This window comes from Helianthus annuus, chromosome 2 (genome assembly GCF_002127325.2).
Source record: "Helianthus annuus cultivar XRQ/B chromosome 2, HanXRQr2.0-SUNRISE, whole genome shotgun sequence".
NCBI classification, from domain to species: Eukaryota; Viridiplantae; Streptophyta; class Magnoliopsida; order Asterales; family Asteraceae; genus Helianthus; species Helianthus annuus.
Genome location: NC_035434.2, coordinates 102,360,308 through 102,387,622, shown reverse-complemented (window position 1 = coordinate 102,387,622; position 27,315 = coordinate 102,360,308). Strand labels below are relative to the sequence as shown.

The 27,315-nt window shown below is 39.7% G+C and overlaps 1 protein-coding gene across 1 annotated transcript; it reads left to right on the top strand.

The window, feature by feature from the left end:
• The first annotated feature begins 1,963 nt into the window (after window positions 1–1,963).
• On the top strand, window positions 1,964–27,315 carry LOC110893814. Its single transcript, XM_022140949.1, has 3 exons — window positions 1,964–2,186; window positions 3,991–4,287; window positions 26,993–27,315. Exons 1-3 carry the CDS (start codon window positions 1,964–1,966, stop codon window positions 27,313–27,315), a joined length of 843 nt encoding a protein of 280 aa, XP_021996641.1.

Here is a 27,315-nt window from a genome sequence, read left to right as displayed (position 1 = left end):
TGGTTCAAGCCAAGTAACACCTCACGAGTCGGAGCGGGCATTACCCACCACAGGATAGGTGCAAAAAGCTTGAATCCTTTATCTATAAACTACTATTAAAACCTTAAACCAACCCCGCGAGGACTGTATCCCTGCTGACTCAGACCAACGGGTTGAGGGTGACCGCTGCCTGGAAGGGGGCCCATAACTTTTTTTGCATTAATAACTTACTTAATTATCTTTCAATATTCTGACCGAACGGGATTGTATCCTTGCTGACTCAAACCACTAGGTTGAGGGTAACGTCGCCTTCACAAGAGAGGCCTACTACTATAACTAAGATAATCTCTTAAAATGCCCAAAGTGTGGAAATCATCAAAAGGGTACTTGAAAGACAAGTCGGATCCAAGTGATTCTTTCTTGTCTATATATTTTTATTTTATTTTATTTTCTGTTTTTAATTTATCTTTTAATTAGCTTAAAAATCTTTTCTCAAAGTTTGGTTCGATTAGACGTTGACGATAAGCCGGTACTAAAAGCTCTTGTATCCTTGGACGACCTCGGTATCTTGCCATCACTATACTATGTCCGCGATGGGAGCACTTGCCCTAACATGTGAAGAGTGATAGTAGAATATCGTGTTTTATAAACTTAAAACTTGAATAGGCGAGTAAAAAGATCTATAAATATACTAAAAAATATATACACACCTGCACACGTCAAGTTTTTGGCGCCATTGCCGGGGACACAAGGATTTTAAGAAAGCTTAAAATTAGCGGCCTAATAAAATTCTAACATTTTTCAAAACTGCACGCTCGTTTTTTAAACTTTTCTGTTTACAGTAGGTTTAACACGGGGCTGGGCTGTTGGGACATGCCCCCGTGCCAGTTCAGAACTGCCCACGGGGCCGTGCCAGTTCAGCACGGGGCCGTGGTCAATCTTCTGTTAAATTTTTAAATTCTGTTTCTGATCCCGAGGCTCGTTATTCTTCTGGGTATCTTCCAATACAATGGATTAATACTCAGAAGACTACACCTATTATATTGAGGATGATTATGAGGAACCATATTGTACCATTTGCGGAGAATCGCATTCGGTACAACATTGTTACCATTTTAAACCATCAACCTCATATACCACACCAAGTTCTTCATACACCACTTATGAAGAACCAAGGTTTGAGCTCCCAAAGTCAGACTTTGATTGAGATGCCAATCCATTTGAAACTTACGGCACACCACCAACAATCACTCCCGAAGCCGAAAGACTCATACAAGGTCACAAAAATCTAGAACTCTTACTTAAGAGATCTCGTGAAAAAGAAGAGGCTATTTATACTACAGAGGTAATAATCGCAGAGGTAAAATAGAAGAACAAAATGAAAAACTCACGCATGAACCAACTCAAGAAGAAGGTAAGTCTAAAACTAACGTCTAAAATAGATCAAACTTTTTCAGAAATTCACGTTTTACAACCTTCTTTTGAAATCATTGTTTGGTTTCTTCACATGCTAAGTCTTTAAAAGAGTTAAACACTTCAACTAAAATCAAAGAATTAGTAAGCGTCACGTAAACAAATGATCAAGCTTCACTAATAAAAGATGAATATCATGAAATGAACATAAAACCGGTACCATGTTTTTTCAAAACATCTTTGTTAGTAATGTGCTAATTGATAAAGATCTTTGTGTTAACATAATACCAAACTATATTTTCGAAAAATTAGGTACTAGTGATTTTTCTCCTCTTAAAATTCCTATTTTTCTCTCAAATCGCAAAAAGATTAATACCACGGGAATGGTCAGAAATTTCTTAATTCAAACAAGCCAAGAGGTAGTCCCAACCGACTTTGTCATCTTAGATGATGCCCCCTCGTGTTGGGACAACCATTTCTAAAATCCCATCAAGCCTTGACCCAACGGAAGCAAAACAACTTACCACTTCAATTAGGGGTCGACAAAAGGTACGTCAATCTTGACCAATCAATGAAATATCCAATTCATGATGACGACCCCTTAATTAAAGATGAAGCGGAACCACCCGATACGGAAGAAGAAGAGTTCGTCAAAGAGGAGGTCGCTATAGAACAAACCTTTTCGGCCATCAATTTTATTAAAGAAGAAAATAAGCAGTCTCTCGAAGACCCATTGCCACTTGAACTCAAGGAACTACCTAAAGGTCTAGAATACGCATTTTTAGACGAACATGGTAAGCTCCTGAGATTCCTGGATCCAGCAGGTTTGACGGAGTTTTGGTCCCAAGAAAACCGGTTTAGTGACATATTATTGATAAGAAAGGAGTAGAAGTAGAATCAACACCGAACAAGTCAATTTAATCTGGTTTCTATTGATTGTTTGAAGTTACATACCCGTGAAACCAGTTGGACATCATCTCCCCTCAGGGAACACAAAGCTTGTCCAAATGAGGAACCCCTCATCCCTATATATAGGGAATAGCCCCATCCATCCGAATGAGTACATGTCCATCCGTTCGGATGGACTTTGACAGCTACAGAACCTTAGGGACGAATGGGTTTAACGGATGGACTTGTTGTCCATTCGTCTAGATGGACTCCATCCGTTCGAATGGACTTTGTTCCATACAAAACCTTATCCGTTATACACACTATTCTATACAATATTCAACACACGCTCTATCTAGCCTATTCGCACAGTGGCGAACATACTAAATATGCACCAACAGATTCCCCCATGGCCGTCACTGTCGAATCGTCTCTTTGAAAACCTAGAGCCGTGTTTTGAATATTTTGTGACTTCAATCGCGTGGAGGTGCATGGATATCAAAGGCATCAACCCATCCATGTGCACCCACAAAATTGTAATGGAAGATGACTATAAAACGATAATATAACCACAACGCAGAGTAAGTCCAAACATACAAGAAGTGGTTAAAAATAAAGTCATCAAAGTACTAGACGCCAGACTTATCTATCCCATTTCCGATAGTCCGTGGTTAAGTCCCGTCCAAGTAGTTCCGAAGAAAGGAGGTATAACGGTAATAACAAATGATAGAAATGAACTAATCCCAACGAGAACCATCACCGGATGGAGGGTTTGTATCAACTATCGTAAGTTAAATGAAGCAACAAGGAAAGACCACTTTCCTTTACCATTCATTGAACAAATGTTAGAAAGATTATCCGGTCATAAATTTCTATTGTTTTCTCGATGGTTTCTCCGTTTGTTTTCAAATTCCAATAGCACCGGAGGACCATGAGAAAACAACTTTTACATGTCCCTATGGAACTTTTGCTTATCGACGCATGCCTTTTGGTCTATGCAATGCCCCCGCTACATTTCAACGTTGCAAGGTGGCCTTCTTCAACGATATAATAGAAAAAAAAGTATGGAAGTTTTCATAGATGATTTTTCTATCTTTGGAGATACATATGACCAATGCATCGATAACCTTGAACGAATGCTATCCCCATGTGAGGAAAATAACCTCGCTCTTAATTGGGAATAATGTCATTTCATGGTAACGGAGGGAATAGTACTAGGTCATAAATTCTCAAACGAAGGAATGTAAGTGGATCGGGCTAAAATAGGCATTATTTCTCGATTACCTCCACCTTCCTCCGTTCGAGCCATTCGAACTTTCCTAGGACATGCTGGATTTTATAGGCGATTTATCAAAGACTTTTCAAAAATCTCTAGACCTCTAACAAAATTACTTGAAAAAGACGTACCATTTGTCTTTGACGAGGAATGCAACAAATCATTTCTAACCTTAAAAGAAATGTTGGTCAGTGCACCAATCATGATAGCGCCCGATTGGAAATTACCTTTTGAAATCATGTGCGTTGCAAGTGACTTTGCAGTTGGAGCCATTCTAGGACAACGGAAACAAAAACACTTTCACCAAATATACTATGCAAGTAAAACTCTTAATGATGCTCAAGAAAATTACACAACAACCGAAAAAGAGTTACTAGACGTAGTATTTGCTTTTGATAAATTTCGTTCCTATCTTGTTCTTTCTAAAACACTAGTCTATACGGATCATGCCGCCATTCGATACCTCTTCAAAAACCAAGATGCCAAACCACGTTTGATCCGGTGGATTCTTCTCTTCCAAGAATTCGACATTGAAATAAAAGATAAACAAGGAGCCGAAAATATCGCCGCTGACCATTTGTCATGCTTAGAAGATCCCGCTTTGGAGTCGACTCGAGAAGAGCTCATCAATGAAAAGTTCCCCACCGAATCTTTGGAAATGGTTGAATACCAAGAAGAACCATGGTACACCAACTATGCTAACTACCTCGCTAGCGGCATTTTAGTCAAAGGTTAGTCACATCAACAAAGAACAAAATTCTTTGCCAATGTAAAACACTATTTTTGGGAAGACCCATATCTTTTTAAAATGTGTGTCGATCAACTTATTCAAAGATGCGTCCATGGTCAAGAAGCAAGAAAAATTCTTCGCTATTGTCATGAAGGATCGTATGGAGGACATCATGGAGTCGCAAGCACCGCACGAAAGGTACTCGCTTCAGGATTTTATTGGTCAACCATCTATAAGGATGCATACCATTTCATTAAACTTTTGATGCATGCCAACGAACAGGTAATATCTCAACAAGAAATGAAATGCCCCAAAAAGGCATTCTTATTTGTGAAATTTTGATGCTTGGGTTATGGATTTTATGGGACCTTCCCACCATCAAAAGGTAATAAATACATTCTTGTAGCAGTTGATTACGTGTCCAAATGGGCCGAGGCCAAAGCTCTTCCAACCAACGACGGTAGAGTTGTGATAAGATTCTTAAAACGACTATTTTCTTGTTTTGGTTCTCCAAAGGCACTAATTAGTGATAGAGGTACCCATTTTTACAATCATCAATTGTACAAAATTTTAACAAAAATATGGGGTCTATCACCATCTTTCAACCGCCTACCATCCTCAAACCAACGGTCAAGCCGAAGTAACAAATAGAGGGCTAAAAAGAATTCTAGAAAAAACCCTATGGTCAAAACAAGAAAGATTGGGTGGATAAATTAGATGACACTTTATGGGCCTTCCGAACCGCCTACAAAACACCAATAGGCACCACCCCATATAAGCTCGTCTATGGGAAAAATTGTCACCTCCCGGTAGAAATTGCTCACAAGGCCTATTGGGCGTTAAAACACGTAAACCTAGACCAAGATCTTGCCGGTAAAAATCGATTCTATCAATTAAACGAATTAGACGAATTGAGAAATCAAGCATATTCTAACTCCGAAATTTATAAGGAATGCATGAAAAATATACATGATAAAATAAGCAAACCTAAAGAATTTCACGAGGGGCATCAAGTGCTATTGTTCAATTCAAGGCTTCGATTATTTCCGGGTAAGCTTAAGTCAAGGTGGACGGGACCTTTTTCCATCAGCTAAATCTTTCCACATGGAGCGGTAAAAGTTAAGCATCCAAATGGTGTACCTTTCAAGGTAAACGAACAAAGGCTTAAACTAAATCGAGGCTTCATCGAGGAGGAGGAAATTGAAATGGATCTTCAAGAGGTAGATACATGATCGGTAAAACGATCAAATGTCTATTTATTTATTTGCATATATTTTCTTTTTACTCTTATTGTAGGAACAATTGACGAAAAATAGGTAAGTACCAAAGGAACCACAGAAAAACGTTCACACACATGTGCACAAACAAAAAAATAAGGTTACTTGCAGTCTGAACATGGGGCTGTGCCCACCTGAAACGCCCCCGTGCCCAAACGCCCAGATACACAAAAATAATAACAACACGGCACGGGGCCGTGCTGCATCAGCACGGGGCCGTGCTGCATCAGCACGGGGCCGTGGCCGACTGACTGTTGGGATATAAAACCCTCAGTCTTCATTTTTTCAAACACAACACGACCCGTTTCTCTGGAGACACCGGTTCCTATCGATTTTCCGACGGTTTTCAACGTTCGATCACTCCAATCCGACTACAATGTATGATTCTAACATCATGGTAGTTAGTTTAACGATTTACATGTAGTTTAACACCAAAAATTCGGGTTTAATCTAGGGTTCTTGAACTAGACCCATGCCAATCTCGAATTTTTGTTTAGATCTTGTTAGTAGTAGTTAGTATTAGTAATTTTGAAAGTAAAATATATGAACATTGTTTTGTAAATCGAATTATTCACACTGTTTCAACCAAACCCTTGTTCTTGACGGAAAAACTCAAAATCGGAAGGGTAAACGGGTGTTTTATGTAAAAATGATAGTTGGGGTTTTTTTTCATGGTAAACCACTACTAATGAACCAAAAATTTTGAATTTTTCAAAGCCGGCTCGAAAACCTTGATTTTTGGAGAAACAGACTGTCCGACACGGGGTCGTGCTGTTTCAGCACGCGGCCGTGCCCGACCTGAAACCTCAGACACGGGGTCATGTCAGACAGACACGGGGCCGTCTCCAGACCCTCTGATATCATATTTTTTTTTCATATTTTTGAAATGTATCAACCGTTTTACTGGTTCTTTCTTGTAGGATGTCACCACACAAGTTCCTGAGGTTCAAAACCTCTGATTTGGAGTACCAAACACGATTCGAAACCTTGCAAGCCTGACATGAAGAGCCCCCGAGGTAGGTTTGTTACGACACCCTCGAGACAGTTGGACAAAGGGAGAGATACGATGCACTTATGATTGGTCCTCTCCGAATCTTTCTGGAAACTCGGCTCCGGTCCATACATCAATACAATATGGAGTTCTTAAGCACACTAAAGTTCAAAAGGATTGAGCCAGATTTGTTTTATTCTAATGCAGTAGAGTTCAGGTGTGGGGGAGAATGGTATAGCATTTCTGTCGCCCAATTCGTATCAACATCGAGCTATATACCGAGGAGGATGCGGCAGAACCAAAGTTTACGAAAGCTATCAGAGAATTACCGGACAACCTCCGCCAAGAAGCATGGGCAATGATTGCAGATGACTACTACAACCCAAGCTCCACAAAGAACACTAAAATCAGGGACTCGCTCTTCCGCTACATGCATCGAGTCCTTAGTGGTTCTTTGTGCCAAAGGGATAACAGTGGTGGGTGGTGAACTTATGGGAACTTACTTGCCTCTATTGTGTCGTAACTCACCAACCCCTCTATTGTCTCGTAACTCATCAACCCCAGACACCGATCTTCTATGGGGGATGGATCGCGTGGTTATTCAAGCATTTCATTCAACGAACTCCATCGTCGTTCAACAAGGGTGTCTCGCAGTATGCCGTAGCATGAATCTCATCATCGATTGCCTCGACGGTACCATGCGCATCAAGGATGCAAGAGGTCGTGCTTAGAATCCAAAAGACCCGGACATGATACTGGCAATCGAAGATATCCCGAACCGTCCTCATCCCGGACAATTCCTGGGGTCCTCATCTCAAGGAGGGAGTGATTTTCCTAACCTCGTGAATTTGTATAACATTATGCAGGAAACCCTCCAAGTCTCCCGGAACGCCTATAGCTTAGGCCAAAGCTCAAGCACCCGGATCGGTGGCATGCAACGCAACATCCTCTCCATGCAATATAATATCACCTACATCCGGGATCATATGGTGGTTCGAGACGAAGATGAGGAGGAGGAGGACGAGGGTCAGCAAATGAATTCTAACTAGGCGGCGGTGGTAGTGGCAATGTGGTTGTCGTGCAGGGTAAATCTCTCACCCTTTTGAAAAATTTGACATTTCCTCAGTTAGACAATTTTTCTTTTCTACACTTTAGTTTCTCTTTTGATGATGTGGTGATAGTTAAACTTAAACGTTGGTAATCTAGGTTTTACGATGGTTTTGTTGTATTATGTTGTGTTGTGGTAGTATTGTAGAACGCAGGTACCATGGGAGGCTTGGACACACTAAGAATAGTGGTCTCTAAGCCCGGAAACCAGGAGTCAAAAACCAACATTTTTAACTGAAAAGACAAACAGCATGGGGCCGTGTTCACCCAACACGCCCCCGTGCCCAGTCCACTGATGTCAAAAAGTTTTTCTCCTAGAAGTGACACAGGCCATGCTCACCAGGCACGACCCCGTGCTCACTTCACTGTAAGTTTTCTGAAAACCAGTTACTGGCACTTTGGCCTCGGGCCCTGTTCATCCAACACGCCCCCGTGTCCAGTGCCCAGTAACTGTAAAATTTTGTTATTTTCTGCACTTTTTACGCATTAAACCAAAATAAATCTTTTTTGGGACACGTTGAGGGCAATGTGTAATTTAAGTGTGGGGAGGGGGGGGGATTAAAACCTTCAATCATTTGTCCTAAAACAAGACTTGCACAAAACTCGTTTTGGAACCGCTAAACACCCTAAACTTTTTCAGAATTTTTATTTTCTTTCTTTTATTTATCTTAGTTTAGTTAGGTAACTAAGTTCTAAAAATTATGTTTTTATTAATTTACACCTAATAACGTCATGATAAAAAGAACCAATTAAGAAAATTATAAAAATGGACCTAATAAATCTTTGTAAAAATTTGATTCGTCTATATATAAGTTTTTACACTACAACCATTTCCGACAAAAGGTAAGTTTTGAGCCTTTATTGAGCATAAATACACATCTATACTAATCGCTCAAATTTTCGTTTCTTGTGTGAATAGTGCATTTGGTTCTTACAAATATAGAACTTGCCAAAGCAATGCATTCCAAGTCCTTACCGACACTAATCCAATTAAGTAAATGACAGAGGCTTTAGGACTAAACCCGTTTTCATCCAAAAACTTTATTTTTCCTTGCTTTTCCCAAAAATAGTCCCCTAGACAAGCCATTTTGAGCCTTAAAACCTTTCGTTTCTTAAACCCGCCAAAACATTTCTTCAAAAATAACCACCCATCACCCCAAAAATCCATCCTTTTTACTTTTACACCCTTTATTTTCAGTAAATGCGGCATTTTTGAAAATTATAAAATGACTGACTTAGTTATCTAATCTATAATAAAAAATTAAAAACTATATAGCTACTTAAAATAAGCAAAAACAATATTGCTTATAAATATATAGTTCTTAAATAAGTCACAAGAAAATAAAATTTTCAAAAGAAAAAGCCGACGTTTTACTATTTTAGCCCCTTTCAAATAAAACACACCTACCCAAGCCATAGCCTACCCTTTAAAAGTCCTCACGATACCTACAAGGATTAAAACGTCAAAAAGGAGGAGGTTTGATTACTTGTCAAGCCTATAGAAGGAGTAATTTCCAAATCGGGTACGAGTCACTGGTACATTTTCGGCCGAGTGTTGAGTGTTACTTGTGGGTGTGCAAAACGTATATATAATCAAAAATAATTTTATAAAGGCATGCTATGCCCAAAAATAAATAATTTTTTTTTTAAAATTGTGTGTAAATAAGTCATGACCAAATAAGAATGTAAATGAAACAAAAACAAAATAAATTAGAACTTGGAATCCCAACACTCTAAAGATAAGTTCAAAACTTTCTCTCCTACCCATTCCATTTGGGTATGTAAGCCACAATAAAGAGTTTTGCTTGAGTACAAGCAAAGATTCAAGTGTGGGGGTATTTGATGTGCTTAAAATACAACATATAAATTATATCAAATACGACGTAAAATCAACCCTTTTTAGTACTAATGTTGGAAAAAGCTTGTGTTTCTGTTCCTTTTTAATAAAAAAAAGGGTTAAAAGAGCTTAAATGAACAAAAGAAGCAAAAAGACAGGAAAAACCAACTTAAAATGCAATGAAGAAGGATTGACGCAACTTGCCGAGCCCCATCCACATGCAAACCCAAGAAATAACAAAATCAGAAGCTCTGGCATTGGGTCATTGTCACGGCCCCAACCCCGGTTTGACCCGGTCAAGAGCCGCGGGATAGGAACCCGTGGTATTTAATTTATGCGACAGCGGAAGATTTTAAACAGGATCTTTTAAAACATGAAATGCCCGATTAATTTATTTCATAATTTGGGAAAAACCCCGTAATTTACAATAGAGGAATTTTATTAGAACATTTCCCGATTTTATTTAAAACATGTTTATTTATTTTAACTGAGCCACCTCTTCAAGCTGATTAGTGCTCCGTAGCACGTTTTCCTTGATTTACAGCAGGTCGCCTGAAACATGTTTTAAAAATATTTTGTCAGCGGGGAAATACTGAGTGAATCATTCATTTTGAAAAAATGACACCTAGTTATAAATTACAGCATAAGAGCGATTACAATGGTTTCTATCTTATTGTTATATGGCGCCGTGTCACCTTCTGGTGACGATGGTCATACCACTATTGAGTCCTGTCACCCAATTAGTGATGATATATCACTGTTAGGGCTTATTAGCCTAACCTGTGTTAGGGCTTATTAGCCTAACCCGTGAGAAATTAGTAATGTGCATAATACCCCACTAGCCATTGATTAAGATTACCACGGCTTACTCCCTGTAATTATAACATTTGAAAATGTTTTTCAGGTATTGTAAAACAGTTGATAAAAAGAGAATGACTCACATTGCAAGTTTAGATGGGCAGCGTTTAGCCTACTGATTATAGCCTTATTAACCTAAATTCAAATAACAATGCACACGAAAACTAGGTTAGTAACTAATACAGCATTTACGATAACTCACGAGATTAAACCAACGAATGACAAAGTGTGATACTTAAACATCTAGCGGATTCACAATGAAAGACAGAGTATAGCCCGAGTTCAGGCTACACTCAAACATTCTGTGGGAATCACGACGAATGACAAAGTATAACCCTAAATTGAGCAGCACTTAAACATCCGTTAGATAGTTTCAATCGATCGGACATTGAATCGTAATAGCGATCTAGTTATTACCCTGTTATCGCGGCAGCGTTTCGTGATTTGTGTGTGTTCTGAAGTAAACAGTCGATATTTCAGTGCACGAATTGAATTTCGATGTCGTTCCAACGCCAAAATGCAAGTCCCAAAGCCCTCTATTTATACTGAAAATTTGACCCCTTCGCGTGACGCGAGGGGTCTACGTGGGGGCGTCGCGTGACGCGAGGGGTCACCCTACACCATAGGGTAGCCACGTCCCTAACTAGCTTAGCTGAGTTGACGAAAATGATAAATTCGATTTCTACAGCAGGTTATGTGGATAATCGTAAGCTAGGGTTTATCCCCCTTGAGTTTTAAGGGCCCTGATCCTGATTCTGATTGTTCTGAAAATTTTAGGGTTTATGCAGGATTACTTGGGTTTCTTAATTAGGGTTTCCTATTGGACAATTAACATACTAAATAATTATTTTAGTGAGAGTTGTTACATCCTCCCCACCTTAATAAAAATCTCGTCCTCGAGATTTACTGGAATAGATGAGGATATTTTCGTTTCATTTCCGATTCTAGCTCCCAAGTGTACTCCGGTCCTCTCTTTGAATCCCACTTGACTTTGACTAGCACTAGTCGTTTGTGCTTGAGAAACTTGACTTTTCTATCCTTTATCTGCAGTGGTTTCTCCACAAATTTCAGCCTTTCATTTACCTCTATGTCTTGAAGAGGTACTACTAGGGATTTGTCTGATAGACATTTCTTGAGATTGGATACCTGAAATACATCATGTACTCCAGCCAACTCTTCTGGTAGTTGTAAGCGATAAGCAACCGGTCCAATTCGTTGGATTACGTGAAATGGTCCTACGTACCTTGTACTCAGCTTTCCTTTCTTACCGAATCGTACCACTCCTTTCCAAGGAGAAACTTTCAAGAGTACTTTGTCTCCAACTTGAAATTCTAGTGGCTTACGTCGATTATCGGCATAACTCTTTTGACGATCTCGAGTAGTCTTCAGTCTTTCCATGATTTGAGTGATCTTGTCGGTAGTCTCTTGCACAATTTCAGGACCTGATAATTGACTTTCTCCTATTTCTGCCCAACATACTGGAGTTCTGCACTTTCGCCCATATAGTGCTTCAAATGGGGCAGCTTCAATCCTGGAATGATAACTATTGTTATAGGAGAATTCAATTAAAGGTAGGTGATTGTCCCAGTTTCCACCAAAATCTATCACACATGCCCGGAGCATGTCTTCCAGGGTTTGTATCGTCCTTTCACTTTGTCCGTCTGTTTGTGGATGATATGCAGTACTTAAATTCAGTCGGGTTCCCATTGCTTCTTGAAAACTAGTCCAGAAATGGGAAGTGAAACGACTATCTCTATCCGATACAATGGAGAGCGGAACTCCATGTAAGGATACTACTTCGTCTACGTACAACATGGCTAACCTCTCCATACTAAGGGTTTCTTTCATGGGTAGAAAATGAGTTGATTTGGTTAATCGATCCACAATTACCCAAATCGCATCATTACCTTTTCTGGTTTTGGGTAATTTAGTAACAAAATCCATTGTTATAAGTTCCCATTTCCATACAAGTATTTCCAGTTGTTGTAGTAGACCTGATGGTTTCTGGTGTTCTACCTTTACTTGTGAACAAGTAAGACATTTAGAAACATATTCAGCTATATCCTTTTTCATTCCTATCCACCAGAAATTATTTCTTAAATCTTAGTACATTTTATTGTTACCTGGATGCATGGTATACCTAGATTTATGGGCTTCTTCTAAAATCTTATTTCTTAATTCTCCTTGCTTAGGTACCCAAATTCTTTTCTTATGGAATCTCCAAATTCCAGCATTTCCTTGTTCTAACTCTTTTATTCGTCCTTTCATTCCTTCAGCATCGTCTTCGATTGCTGTTTCTTGAACTTTCTTTAATTGTTCCATTAAATCTAACTGCAGATTTAATCTAAGAGCACGAACTCGCTTTAACTTTTCATGATACTTACGACTGAGAGCATCTGCGACTACATTTGCTTTTCTTTCATGATATTGAATATCACAGTCATAGTCACTTAGGATTTCCATCCATCTCCTTTGTCTCATGTTTAATTCTTTTTGCCCAAATATGTACCTTAAACTTTTATGATCCGTATAGACAGTAAACTTACTTCCATACAGATATTGCCTCCAAATCTTAAGGGCAAAAATTATGGCTCCTAGTTCTAAGTCATGAGTTGTATAATTTTCTTCATGCTTTTTCAATTGCCTTGAGGCATACGCAATTACCTTCTTGCGCTGCATTAGTACACATCCTAATCCTAACTTTGAAGCATCACAGTAAACTTCAAAATCTTCTGTTCCTTCCGGTAAGGCAAGAATTGGAGCATTTGTTAACTTTTGCTTTAAAATTTTAAAAGCCTCTTCTTGCTTCGATCCCCATTCAAACTTAACTGCTTTACAGGTTAACTTAGTTAATGGCATGGCTATCTTAGAAAAATCCTTAATGAATCGCCTATAATATCCAGCTAACCCTAGAAAACTTCTAACTTCCATAGCTGATTGTGGGACCTTCCATTTGGTGATTGCTTTTATTTTAGCAGGATCTACGTGAATACCTTCATGGTTCACCATGTATCCTAAAAATTGCACTTCTTGCAGCCAGAATTCACACTTCGAGAATTTGGCGTAAAGCTTCTCCTTTCTTAACAAAGTTAAGAGTGCATGCAGGTGCTTACAATGCTCTTCCTGACTTTTAGAATAAATAAGTATATCGTCAATGAAGACAATTACGAATTTATCCAGGTATGGTTTACAGATCCTATTCATCATGTCCATAAATGCTGCAGGAGCATTTGTTAGTCCGAAGGGCATGACTGTAAACTCGTAATGACCATATCTAGTTCTGAAAGCAGTTTTAGGTATGTCTTCTTCTTGTACTTTCAGCTGATGATATCCAGAGCGTAAGTCTATTTTAGAAAAATACCTAGCTCCCTGGAGTTGGTAAAAAAGATCGTAAATCCTAGGTAATGGGTATCGATTCTTGATTGTAACCTTATTTAATTCCCTATAATCAATACACATTCTCATCGACCCATCTTTCTTTTTCACAAATAACACTGGTGCTCCCCAAGGGATGTACTAGGTTGTATAAATCCTTTGCTTAGTAATTCATCTAACTGCTTCTTTAATTCTAGCATTTAAGTGGGTGCTAGCCGGTAAGATGCTTTGGCTATTGATGTAGTTCCAGGAATTAGATGAATCCTAAACTCTACTTCCCTATCAGGTGGTAATCTAGGTAATTCTTCAGGGAATATATCAGGGTATTCTGAGACTACTGGGATGTCCTTAAGTTCCTCACTTTTCGTGTTAATGATCACTGAAATCATATACACTACTTCTTGTTTTCTTGAATAACTAGCCAATTTTATTACTGAAATGAATTTCAGTGGCTTTCGAGGTTTATCTACTGTGATTGAAATTACTTCTCCTGTAGGTGTATGGATTTCTACGGAATTTTTATCACAGGGAATTCTAACATGGTTGGCTACTAACCAATCCATTCCTAACACCACATCGAATCCGGCTAACTTCATAGGTAATAGGTTTGCAGAAAATTTATGGCCTAAGAGTTCTATCATCACATTTTGCAAAACCTTATCTATGTTAACCGAATTACCATCTGCTGTTTCGACTGTAAAAATCTGCCTAAGGTTGGTTAAGGGTAAATTAAGAGCTTGACAGAATAAAGTATTTATATAACTTTGGTTTGCACCAGAGTCAAATAATACTTTTGCATACACGTTGTGAACTAGGAATGTACCAGCTATCACATCTGGAATGAGTTCTGCTTCTTGAGTGGTCAGCTGGAATGCTCTGACATTCTTCTTAGTAGTTCCGTCGGTCGTCTTGGCTTTGTTGTCTGTTGGTTTGACCAATTTAGGGCAGTCTAGCCTAATATGTCCAGCTTCTCCACAGTTGTAGCTTACTGTGAATTTCTTCTTTCTGCAGTCTTCCTCTTGATGCCCTAGAATTTTGCAAAAATTGCAATATCCCTTGCATCTTCCAAAATGCCTCTTTTTGCAAGAATTGCAAAATGGTCCAGCGGAAGATTGCCCAGTCCCCTTTCTTTTGAAATTGTTACGGTTACCCATACGGAATCCTTGGGTAATCTTTTGGGCTACTTCTTTCTTCCGATTTTCTTCACTTGTGCGTACCAGTTCGTCAGTTATGGTGTTAGCTAATTCTACCGCATCGTCAATAGTGCGAGGTCTCGCAGCTTTAATGATATTACGGATTTCGCCAATCAATCCCCAAATATAACGGGAAATAAGCACCGGTTCTGGCGAAGCCAGGGTTGGTACCACTCTCGCATATTCGAAGAATGTCGAAGTATATCCTCGACAGTCTACAACTATCATCTGATGGTTCAGGAATTTGTTTGACATTTGTTCCTTTTCATATTCGGGACAGAATTTTCTTTCCATTAGCTGCTTAAATTCTTCCCAGGTCATGGCATAGGCCATATTTCTTCCTTTGGCTTGAAGTACCGTTTTCCACCATTCTAACGCTCCTTCTTTGAAAAGATGTGATGTATACATAACCTTGTCTTCTTCAGCACATTTACTTATCATAAGTACTGCTTCGGTTTTCTCCAACCAACGTAGTGCCGCAGTCGCTCCTTCATTGCCTGCAAATTCTGCTGGTTTACAAGCAAGAAATTCTTTGTAAGTGCAACCAGGTGTTGCAGCTTTCATTTTCTTAAGGAGTGGGGGCTGTTGTGTATCATTATCGTGATTAGTATGGTTGCCGCCTCCGTTTATGCTATTACTGCAGTTATCTTCTTGAGTACGTTTACTAGGAATAATTTGTTGAGGTCCAACAGGTTTCTGAGCAGCAGCCAAGATTGCTGGAATAGCATTGGCTATCCCTTGAGCAACGATATTCTCGATATCTTGCCTGGTCATGAATTAATTTTCCTGATTTTTCTCAGATTGATTCACTTCATTAACTGGTTTATTACCAGCATTTTCCATCTGGTAATTATTATAGGTGTAAATTATTAGTGTCAAATAATTGATAATTAAATATAACAAAACAATTGCACATAAGCACACAAATTTTTTACAACACACGTATAGCCAAAATTGTCAATTTCTCGACTTCCATTTTTATAGATTATATTAGGCATCCGTACACACTGTTATTTTACAACGTTTTATTTCTATTTTACAAGATTGTTATTATTATTGTATATTATTACCACACCTCCTCATGCTATCCCTGTTAGCTGGCAATTTAGTAACGACGTTCCCTCTCGTCGTACTTCCAGGAGATTTGTTCTCCCATTTCCCGGATCCTATTCCCTGTACCTATCAACTCCTCACCAAAATGGCGGAGTTCAGCTAAGTTTTCATTACTCATCGGTGGGTTTGGTATAGGTTCTGGGTCGAACTGAGGGAAAAAGGTATAAGGGTTATTAAGAAGGTTTTGAAACTGCCAGTCGTTAGTCCACCACTCGTCCATTTCTCCTAAAGGCTGGGTGTGGATTAGTGGGTCTGGAATAGCTGGTTCCAAATTTATTGGAAGTTGGGTTTCAGCAGGATAAAGGTAGAGATTGTAGGTGATAGGTCTAATGATATCACAACTTGCCAGTAGATGATCTAATTCCTCTTGAAATGGAAGTTCTTCAGTTTGCTTAGAACTTTCCCCGATTTCTATTCCCATTTGCCTAGAATTTTTCCCGATTTCTATCCCTGCTGGCCTAGAACTCTCTCCGATCTCGATCCCTTTTCCTTTATCCATAGGATTTTCTATTTTGGGAATTTTCCTAGTTGCTGGTTTCCTCCTGCGTACTTTCATCCATCCTACATATCTTCTTCTTTACTTAGGCTTTGATTTCTCCAGAGGTGGAGCTTGAAATTCCATAGGTTCCTCCACATCAGCAATGTAACCAGTAAAATCATTGGAAACTTCTATTGGTATAGGATAGAGATTGAGATTCTGAAGGGCTTCAGATAACTCATTCATGCTGTTTAGCATATATGCAAAATGCACACAAAATGCTAAGTCAAAATTTTATAACAAAATTTCACAATAAACATTTAAGTGTTATTGCATACCGTGTGATTAATTTAATACAAAGGACAACTGAAAATTAAAACATACTAGGGTTTATTGTAACTTATTTATTTACTGGGTAAACTTTTCTTTTAGAGCTTCTGGTTGGTAGGTATATATATATAGGTGCTAATACTGATTCAAGGTACTGATAGTTTTAAAGGTTGGTATTTACTGCTACCGTGGCTAATATATAAAGATCTGCCCATTTTTCATCTAATTTATCTTCCCACGGTGGATTATTGCCTATTTTCTGGGTTTCCTGATTAACCTTCGCTTCCTTTGGTTGTGATTTCTTTCCTTTCTCCTGACTTTTCCTAATAATCAAACTTCTTTTATTAGGAGAAAGTGGCTTTTCAAACTGTGCTTTACGGACAAATATTCCTTCCCCTGTATATATGGAGTGTTTTGAGGATGATGATCCTTTATCTTTTGGTGTACTATCTAATTGGCGATAGATGTCCGAAAGTCTTTGTTTACCCATACTGTAAACAAATATTCAAATAATAAAACATATAATCACAAAATGGCAATCAGTAAAATTAAGTATTTTGCTGAATACTTAATTAGCTTAAATCAGTGGCTCTGATACCACCTTTTCCTGTCACGGCCCCAGCACCAGTTTGACCCGGTCAAGAGTCGCGGGACAGGAACCCGTGGTATTTAATTTATGCGACAGCGGAAGATTTTAAACAGGATATTTTAACACATGAAATGCCCGATTATTTTATTTCATAATTTGGGATAAACCCCGTAATTTACAATAGAGGAATTTTATTAGAACATTTCCTGATTTTATTTAAAAACATGTTTATTTATTTTAACCGAGCCACCTCTTCAAGCTGATTAGTGCTCCGTAGCAGGTTTTCCTTGATTTATAGCAGGTCGCCTGAAACATGTTTTAAAAATATTTTGTCAGCGGGGAAATACTGAGTGAATCATTCATTTTGAGAAAATGACACCTAGTTATAAATTACAGCATAAGAGCGATTACAATGGTTTCTATCTTATTGTTATATGGCGCCGTGTCACCTCCTGGTGACGATGGTCATACCACTATTGAGTCCTGTTACCCAATTAGTGATGATATATCACTGTTAGGGCTTATTAGCCTAACCTATGTTAGGGCTTATTAGCCTAACCCGTGAGAAATTAGTAATGTGCACAATACCCCACTAGCCATTGATTAAGATTACCACGACTTACTTCCTGTAATTATAACATTTGAAAATGTTTTGAGGTATTGTAAAACAGTTGATAAAAAGAGAATGACTCACATTGCAAGTTTAGATGGGCAGCGTTTAGCCTACTGATTATAGCCTTATTAACCTAAATTCAAATAACAATGCACACGAAAACTAGGTTAGTAACTAATACAGCATTTACGATAACTCACGAGATTAAACCCTCATAACGAATGACAAAGTGCGATACTTAAACATCCAGCGGATTCACAACGAATGACAGAGTATAGCCCGAGTTCAGGCTACACTCAAACATTCTGTGGGAATCACGACGAATGACAAAGTATAACCCTAAATTGAGCAGCACTTAAACATCTGTTGGATAGTTTTAATCGATCGGACATTGAATCGTAATAGCGATCTAGTTATTACCCTGTTATTGCGGCAGCATTTCGTGATTTGTGTGTGTTTTGAAGTAAACAGTCGATATTTCAGTGCACGAATTGAATTTCAATGTCGTTCCAACGCCAAAATGCAAGTCCCAAAGCCCTCTATTTATACGGAAAATTTGACCCCCTCGCGTGACGCGAGGGGTCTTCGTGGGGGCGTCGCGTGACGCGAGGGGTCACCCTACACCATAGGGTAGCCACGTCCCTAACTAGCTTAGCTGAGTTGACAAAAATGATAAATTCGATTTCTACAGTTATGTGGATAATCGTAAGCTAGGGTTTACCCCCCTTGAGTTTTAGGGGCCCTAATCCTGATTCTGATTGTTCTGAAAACTTTAGGGTTTATGCAGGATTACTTGGGTTTCTTAATTAGGGTTTCCTATTGGACAATTAACATACTAAATAATTATTTTAGTGAGAGTTGTTACAGTTATGCCCAGTGGGAATTCGCTGCAGTAGAAAAAGACAACAACAAAAGACAAATTCAAAGCTCAACACAGGGACGTGCTAAACCAACATGGGGGCGTAGTCAACTCTAGGATTTCCAGAATCTGAAGAAGTACAACAAATACATTGGCCACGGGCCGTGCCATTGACACACGGGGCCGTGTTAGTACAAGTATGACACTGCAGTTAATGTGGAAGAGAGAGACTGATGGCCACGGGGCCTTGCAAGGCGGGACGGGCCGTGGTGGACGTTCTGTTTTCAGCTATAAATAGGGGTGCTTGGTTTCATTCCAAACCATCCCTTGGCAAACCACTTCTCTCTCATTTGCCACCACTCCACCACCACTACAACACCATCATCCACCTCCATCATCCATTTTTCATCTATTAGAGTGTGCGTGTAGTCTCGGGATCCAAGATTGATAGTAAGAGTCTTTGTTAAACAAAGGTCATGCTTGGCTAAACTCTTACATCACTTGGTGAAGACATATCTTTTATGTATTTTCTTTTCTGATTTCCAATCTTTGGCTAATTTTTTAATTGGGTATGTATTAATGACTTTAATAATTAGTTTTTTTATATTGAAGGCGAATTTATTCAAACATTCTTCATATGTTCGTATACTCAACATGTTCATTTCTTTACGGTCTATATAAAGCATGTTAATTAACCTGAAAGGGAGATTAGAATGGTGGTTGGGTAAATTTAATGTCTCGTTCAGTGTATAGATCCTGCGAGAACCTGGTTCATGTAACGCCCCGCGTCCCTAGACTTTTAGCTTTTGTCAATCCTAGTCCTTATACTATGTGAAACTTGACTCTTTTGATACTTTGTGAATCTTAATACTATGATATTGGATTCTTAATGATTCTTGATACTTAATTCTATGAAACTTGCTTCTTAATACTAGATTCTTGAAACTTGATTCTTAATAGAAGATTCATGATACTTGATTCTTGAGACGAGATTCTTGATACTTAATTCTAGATACTTGATACTTGATACTTGATGCTTGACTCTTGATACTTGATTCTTGACTCTTGAGACTCGTGAAACTTGAGACTTGGTTGAACGAGAGACTAGAGGCTTGACACTTATGTAAACTTGAAAACCTGGAAACTTTTATGTTAATAACATGCTCTTGTTATGTAATAATACTACACAATAATACGCAACGCAACGCTTAATCTAGCTCGCAAAACGAACCAAAGATGGAAAGGTTGCAAAACGGATTGGACTGTCCGAATGGACATCCGATTGGATGACCATCCAATCGGAGGGCCATTCGATCGAACAACCATCCGATCCAGCTCCTTACACAGCCTTACTCACACCGTGACACTATAAATAGGACCTATCACATCATTCTTCAATGATGTGACAGTCCCCTCCGATCCAGACGCACGCACTCCATTCTTAGGCACTTTTCTTCGATTCTAGGCTGATTCTTGTAAGTTTTCTCTTAGATTCTTGTACAAACTTGATCATTACACAATTCCTCACACGAATCTCCCTCGAAGTCACACTTTTCACCATGAAATCACTAAGATTCGAGCTCTTGAAGTTGACGTCATCATGGCGGTTTGCACAACCAACTATGTGAAGTCATTTTTGTCAAGCTTTAGCTCAGATCTAAGGAATTTCATGGGTTTTTGCAACGAATCTTTACTAAATCTAAGTTTTTCAGTCGATTTTACGTTTACCATCAAACTTCCTTAAACTTTCTACTTGAAATGGGGAAATCCGGATCTAAATGGGCTGTAGACTTAGTGTATAGTCTGGAGTTGGCTTGGAAATGGATCATCGCCGGAGAAGATGATCGGATTACGGGTCAGACATGAAACTCAGCCAAGAACAACTGTCCGATCGAACGGGGTGGATCCCATCCGATCAGTCAAGCTGAACCTTGGTGGGTTCCCGTCGTCTCAATACGTTACCGTAATCGTCTCAGTTAAACTCAAACTTAGAAATTTTACAACGTTTGAAAGAGACGAGAACACCAAGGACGAACGACCATCCGATCGGATGGCCGTCCGATCGAATGACCGTCCGACCAAGTGGACTATCTCAGTAAACTTCAAACACTTAAACTATTTTTATCAGAACTTCAAACTTTGAAACTTACATTCGAAGAGTCATTCGACCGAACGTTCATCCGATCGGTTGACCATCCGATCGAACGACTTGGTATCATGCTACAATAAAAACTTCAAAAGATAAACATTTTGGAAACTCACTTTTGGATCGAATGACCATTCGATCGAATGGCCATCCGTCCGGATGACCATCCGATCGGATGGTGGTCCATTTGAATCTAACGAGTCATCCGACTGGATGACCATCCGTCCGAATGGCCATCCGATCAGGTGGCTGATCCGACACTTTGCACGATTCTTATTATTTTGTTCAACGCGTAACTTTTAAACTATAATCAGGCTAATCTTAGAGCTCCCTTTAATCCAAGTAGTAGGTGTCGATACTTAGCACCCACTGTGAGTATACTCGATCCCTTTACGTTTTAAACTTTTGGGATGCAACATGTATTCTGTGAAACTCGAAACTATTTGAAATCTAACTCTATCCTCTGGAAATGTGAATCTTGATACTTTTGGATTCTTGATTCTTGATTCTTTATGCTATGTGAACGTTTAATCCTTGTGTGTAGTTCCGACTTAACAATAGTAGCGCTATAGGAGAATGCACCTCCCCATTATTCTGGGGGGTATTGTTAGGAGGATTTTATTTGCTTTCCTTGATTCTTGGGAAAGTGGTAAATGCATTGGGACACTTGGGCTATCACTTGGACTGCATAAACTAGCATGGTTGAAACTATTTTATATGTTTACATGACGGATATGAGTCTTTATAAACTACTACTCAATGTACTCAAACTTTTATACTCGCCAGTACATTATCGTATTGACTCTATTTTAATACATGTTGCAGGCTGATAGGATGCATGATTCAAAGAAACTTGCTAGGATGCTGCTTAGAAACACATCATAGCTAAACTAGAATCTTTTGAACAATATTTGGGATGATTGTATTTGATATTCTATGGTTGTGAAACTTGATGCTTAGACAATGCTTTGAATTGAATGTAATTTATATTGCAACAAGTAGTGTTAGGGAAACTTTTGAGCAATTTGGAGGCTTAGTGCCGCACCCCAATGTTTCCGCCATCAGTTAGGTTGTGATAGATTGGTATTAGAGCCATAACTATAGGGAATTAGGAAAAGTAGGAATACTTGCCCTCGTCTATAGTTCTAGGAATCTTGACTCTTATCTATTGTTTAAGACTTATGCATTCTACCGCATCTGCTTCCTAGCAGCACATTCCCTGTTAAACTTACATGCCTTCTCTAAGGCTGACAAAATATTCACTTGGATACTTAGAAAACACGTTGCCTCAATTCGAAAGGGGTTCGAATCACTTTGGTTAGTCACCGTTCCTTACCCAGAACAATCCTATGTTTTATGAGCCTATCTTTTATGTTATCTCGATTTTTATGTGTGGTTTTAAACTTGATTCTTCGTTTATTTTGAGACTTTTTACACAAATCGCACGTATGTCCGCAATCTAAAACACTAATCATAATCTCTCAGGATCAAACTAAATTTACGAAGCTTTATTCATCGTATTAATCTATGTGGGAATCTTGATTAATCTATGAGAAACTATTTGGGTAATCTATATGCTATTGTGGGTAGCAAGACATTAAACGTAACATGGCACTGAAAGACGAGACAGAAGTAACATGGACGAAGCATGGTGGATACGCCGCTGGTACTTCCTATATATAAGTGTTTCCGACATGTTACCAACTGTCTTACCATGTGCCATGCGAAACTTAGTGTTTTGCAGACCGGTGATGAGAATATTGAACTCTAAGCTATGAGAAACTACTTGTGCAATCTATGTGTAATCTATGTGTACTCTAGTGCGTATGTGTGGTTTGAGTGGCAGAATATGAAATGTAGCCTAGCACCGAAGACGAGACAAATGTGGCATGTCCGAAAAATGATAGATACACTGCTGGTACTTCCTATATATAAGTGTTTCTAGCATGTTACAGAACTTTCGTACCACGTGCTAAGTGAAGTTCGTAGTTTCGCGGACTCATGGTGGAGTTGTCGAATATACTTGGTTAACCTATATGAAAGTTTTGTGAGAGTTATGGAGTCTAATGTTATGGTTGGTGAAACATGACAACGATGACGAGACGGACGTGGCATGATCGAACCATGGTGGATACGCCGCTGGTACTTCCTATATATAAGTGCTTCTACCATGTTGCCTAACTTTCGTAACACGTGCCATGTGGGAATTCATTGTGTTGTGGATTGTGGTGAGGATGTTGAACGCTAATCTATGTGAAACTATTTGGTTAATCTATGTGTATGTGATGGTGATGAGTGTATTGTTATGTTTGGCAAAATGCGACACGTAACATGACACCGAGTACGAGGCGAAGGTGATGTGCCCGAAACATGGTGGATATGCCGCTGGTACTTCCTATATATAAGTGTTTCCGACACGTTTCCAAACCTTCGTACAACGTGCCATGCGAAAGTCGTGGGATTGCGGATGTTGAATCTATTGGAATCTACATGAAACTTGTTGAAACTTGAGTCTTTTGCTATCGTGTGTGAATCTATATACTGTGAGACTTTGTGAACTAGACTTATACGATCCTTTTGTCGGATCTTTAGATGTCTTCCCGTAAGCTATCCGACACTCTCAAGAGATCCAGGGAGAAGTCTCAGAAAAAGATGATGTCCTTCATGGCCGACCAGATCGCTCGCGTCGTGCCAAAGATCGTCTCTGAGATCCAAGGATCAAACACTCCACCATCCTCTGTGGAATCTAAGGGCGAGAAGCTAAAGCCTACAAAGTTCAGCTACAAACATTCCGTTTCTTGCAAACCTAAGCCTTTCACGGGCAGTGATGGGGTGACCGCTATGCTTGAGTGGTTCGATAGCATCGAGGTTACCTTCATTAACAGCGAGTGCCCAGAGCATTTAAAGACTAGGAGTGCAACGGAATGTTTCAAGGCAGAGCTCTGGAATGGTGGTCAAATGAGAGAAATATCCATTCGAACGAAGAAGCCTATGTTCTTCCATGGTCTGAGGTGCGAGAATTGATGCTATGCTTGAATTCTGTCCTCCCCATGAACAACTGAAGCTGGAAGAAGAGTTCTAGCTTTTGAAGCAGATTGGTGATGACAATCTGGCTTATACTACCCGTTTCAAGCAGCTCAGCTTAATCGTTCCTCACTTGGTTTCAACGCCGAAGCGCATGATAACCTAGTACATCAATGGGTTACCTCCAGCAATGCGTGATTCGATTGAAGCAGCTCAACTGGAGACTATTGAAGAAGTTTATCGTCTAGCCGCAAGCTTAAACAACAACCGCATCCATGACAAATAGTTTGCTACTCCTGCTCCCTCTGAGTCAGCAAACCAGGTTACTCAGCAGCCAAGTGGCAGCAAGAACAAGAGGAGAAAGTCTCAGGGTTCAGGGTGCAATCCAATTGTCCCTGCTGCAAACCCAGCTGTTAAGCCTGCTCCTGCTGCTACTGTTCCAAACCCTACTGCTCTTGAAATCGAAAGGAAGTACACTGGGCCTCATCTCAAGTGTGCAACTTGCAACTTTCATCATCCTGCTACTTCTGCTTGTCGTTTGTGCACCAACTGGAATCGATATGGTCACACGACACCTACTGTCGTCAAGTTAACCCAAACCAACCAGCTCAACAAGCACTAGTTCAAGCAGCTCTACCAGCACTCCCATCTCCTCAGCCGAATCCTAGGCCAGTCAACGTTGTTTGTGCATATTACAAGTGTGGAGATACTGCTCATCTTCGTAACCAGTGTCCTCAGCTAAACCAGGACCAACAGCCAGCCGCTCGTGGATGAGCGTTTAACCTTAATGTTAATTAGTCTCGTAATGACAATGACGTTGTTAATGGTACGTTTCTCGTCAATAACCTTTACGTTTTGATACTTTTTGATACTGGTGCCGACAGAAGCTTTGTATCAGTAGATTTTGAATCTTTGTTAAACTGTGCACGCTCTAAGCTAACTAACTCATTTTCGGTGGCGAGGTAAATCGATTCTAGTTGATTCTATTCTCAGTGGTTGTTCCTTGACTCTTAACGACCACGTGTTTACTATTGATCTAATACCCATGCAATAGGGTTGTTTTGATGTCATAATCGACATGGATTGGTTGCGTAAGAATCATGTCAGGATCGCTTGTCACGAGATGTTCGTTCGTCTTCCTCTTCCGTCCGGTGATATTTTACACGTCTATGGGGACCGACCTTCTAGAGGACTGAAGTTGATGTTTACGTAAACAGAACTTTGCCTTCTTGGCCCACATGGTGGAACAAAAGGGCAAGGGAATGAACATAAGCGATGTTCCAGTAGTGTGTGATTTCCCTAACATCTTTCCTGAAGATCTTCCTGGTCTTCCTCGTCCTAGATTTGTCGACTTTCGTATTGACCTCATACCTGGTGCGACCCCTGTCGCAAAGGCTCCTTACCGACTTACACCTTCTGAGATGCAAGAGCTATCTAGTCAACTGCAAGAACTGCTCGACAAAGGATTCATTCGCCCGAGTTCCTTTCTGTGGGGTGCTCGCGTGCTATTCGTCAAGAAGAAAGATAGTTCATTTCGTATGTGTATCGACTACCGTGAACTTAATAAGCTTACCGTTAAGAATCGTTATCATCTCCCTCGTATCGACGATCTATTTGACCAACTACAAGGCGCATCCTGTTTCTCGAAAATCGACCTTCGATCTGGTTATTATCAGCTCTGTGTTCTCAAAAATAATGTACCTAAAACCGCGTTTCGCACTCGTTATGGACACTACGAGTTCGTCGTCATGCCTTTTGGCTTGACCAACGCACCCGCTGTGTTCATGGATCTTATGAATCATGTATGTGAACCCTCCCTTGATCGCTTTGTGATAGTCTTTATTGATGATATTCTCATTTACTCGAAAACTAGAGCTGATAATGCTCGTCATTTACGTTTGATGCTTGAGCTCCTACGTGGTGAACGCTTATGCGATAAATTCTCTAAGTGTGAGTTTTGGATTGATGAAGTACAATTTCTGGGGCATGTTGTCAGTAAACAAGGTATTCGTGTTGACCCTTCTAAAATCGAGGCCGTGAAGAATTGGAGTAAGTCTAAGTCTGCATCTGAGATTCGTTCCTTCCTAGGATTGGCGGGTTATTACCGCCGATTCATCTCGGACTTTTCTAAGATCGTCGTTCCTCTAACTTCTTTGACTCAAAAAGAGAAACCTTTTGCTTGGGGTCCCGAGCAAGAGGAATCTTTTCAGTCTCTTAAGACCCTTTTGTGTAACGCTCCTATACTTACTCTCCCTGATGGGAATGACGACTTCGTGGTATACTGTGATGCCTCGAACCGTGGCTTGAGCTGTGTGCTCATGCAGCGGGACAAGGTTATTGCTTATGCCTCCCATTAACTCAAAATACATGAGAAAAACTATACTACTCACGATCTGGAGCTAAGTGCAGTTGTGTTTGCGTTAAAGATCTAGTGACACTACCTATATGGAACTAAGTGTGTGGTTTTCACTGACCATAAAAGCCTTCAACATATCTCTAACCAAAAGGAACTGAACATGCGACAGAGACGTTGGGTGGAATTGCTTAACGACCATGACTGCGAAATTCGCTATCATCCTGGAAAGGCGAATGTCGTGGCCGACGCTCTCAGTCGTAAGGCTCATGTTAATACTATTCGTTGTTATCCTATCTCTAGTGATCTTCATACTTGTATCCGTGAAGCTCAGTATTCGTCAGCTAATGAAGGTAGTCTATTTATTGAAATACGAGGTGCTACTGTGGATCAACTCGAGACTAAGTCTGACGGACTTCGATAGTATCTTAATCGCATCTGGGTGCCGGATTGCAATAATCTTTGTGAGCTCATTATGAACGAGGCTCACAAATCCTGATACTCTATTCATCCAGGTGCTGATAAGATGTACCATGACTTGCGTATGACTTATTGGTGGCCAGGTATGAAGAAGGACATTGCTGCTTACGTCTTGAAATGCCTTACTTGCACGAAGGTAAAGGATGAACATCAACGTCCTTTAGGTCTTCTAGAACAACCCGAGATCCCTGTTTGGAAATGGGATAGCATCATTATGGACTTTATAACTAAGCTACCTCGCACACCTTCTGGTCATGATAGTATTTGGGTGATCATTGACCGTTTGACTAAATCAGCCCACTTTCTTCCTATTCGCGAAGACTATAAAGTGGAGAAACTTGCTCGAATCTATACCGATGAGATTATATGCCGTCATGGCATACCTTTTGACATAATCTCTGACTGA

Bases quoted from the DNA above. Each gene is read 5' to 3' on its own strand.
- LOC110893814 (XM_022140949.1), top strand. From the start codon at position 1,964: ATGAAATATCCAATTCATGATGACGACCCCTTAATTAAAGATGAAGCG. The intron at 2,187-3,990 runs GTAAGCTCCTGA...CTAAAACACTAG, and splicing joins CGCATTTTTAGACGAACATG to TCTATACGGATCATGCCGCC. The intron at 4,288-26,992 runs GTTAGTCACATC...ATTGGTGGCCAG, and splicing joins TAGCGGCATTTTAGTCAAAG to GTATGAAGAAGGACATTGCT.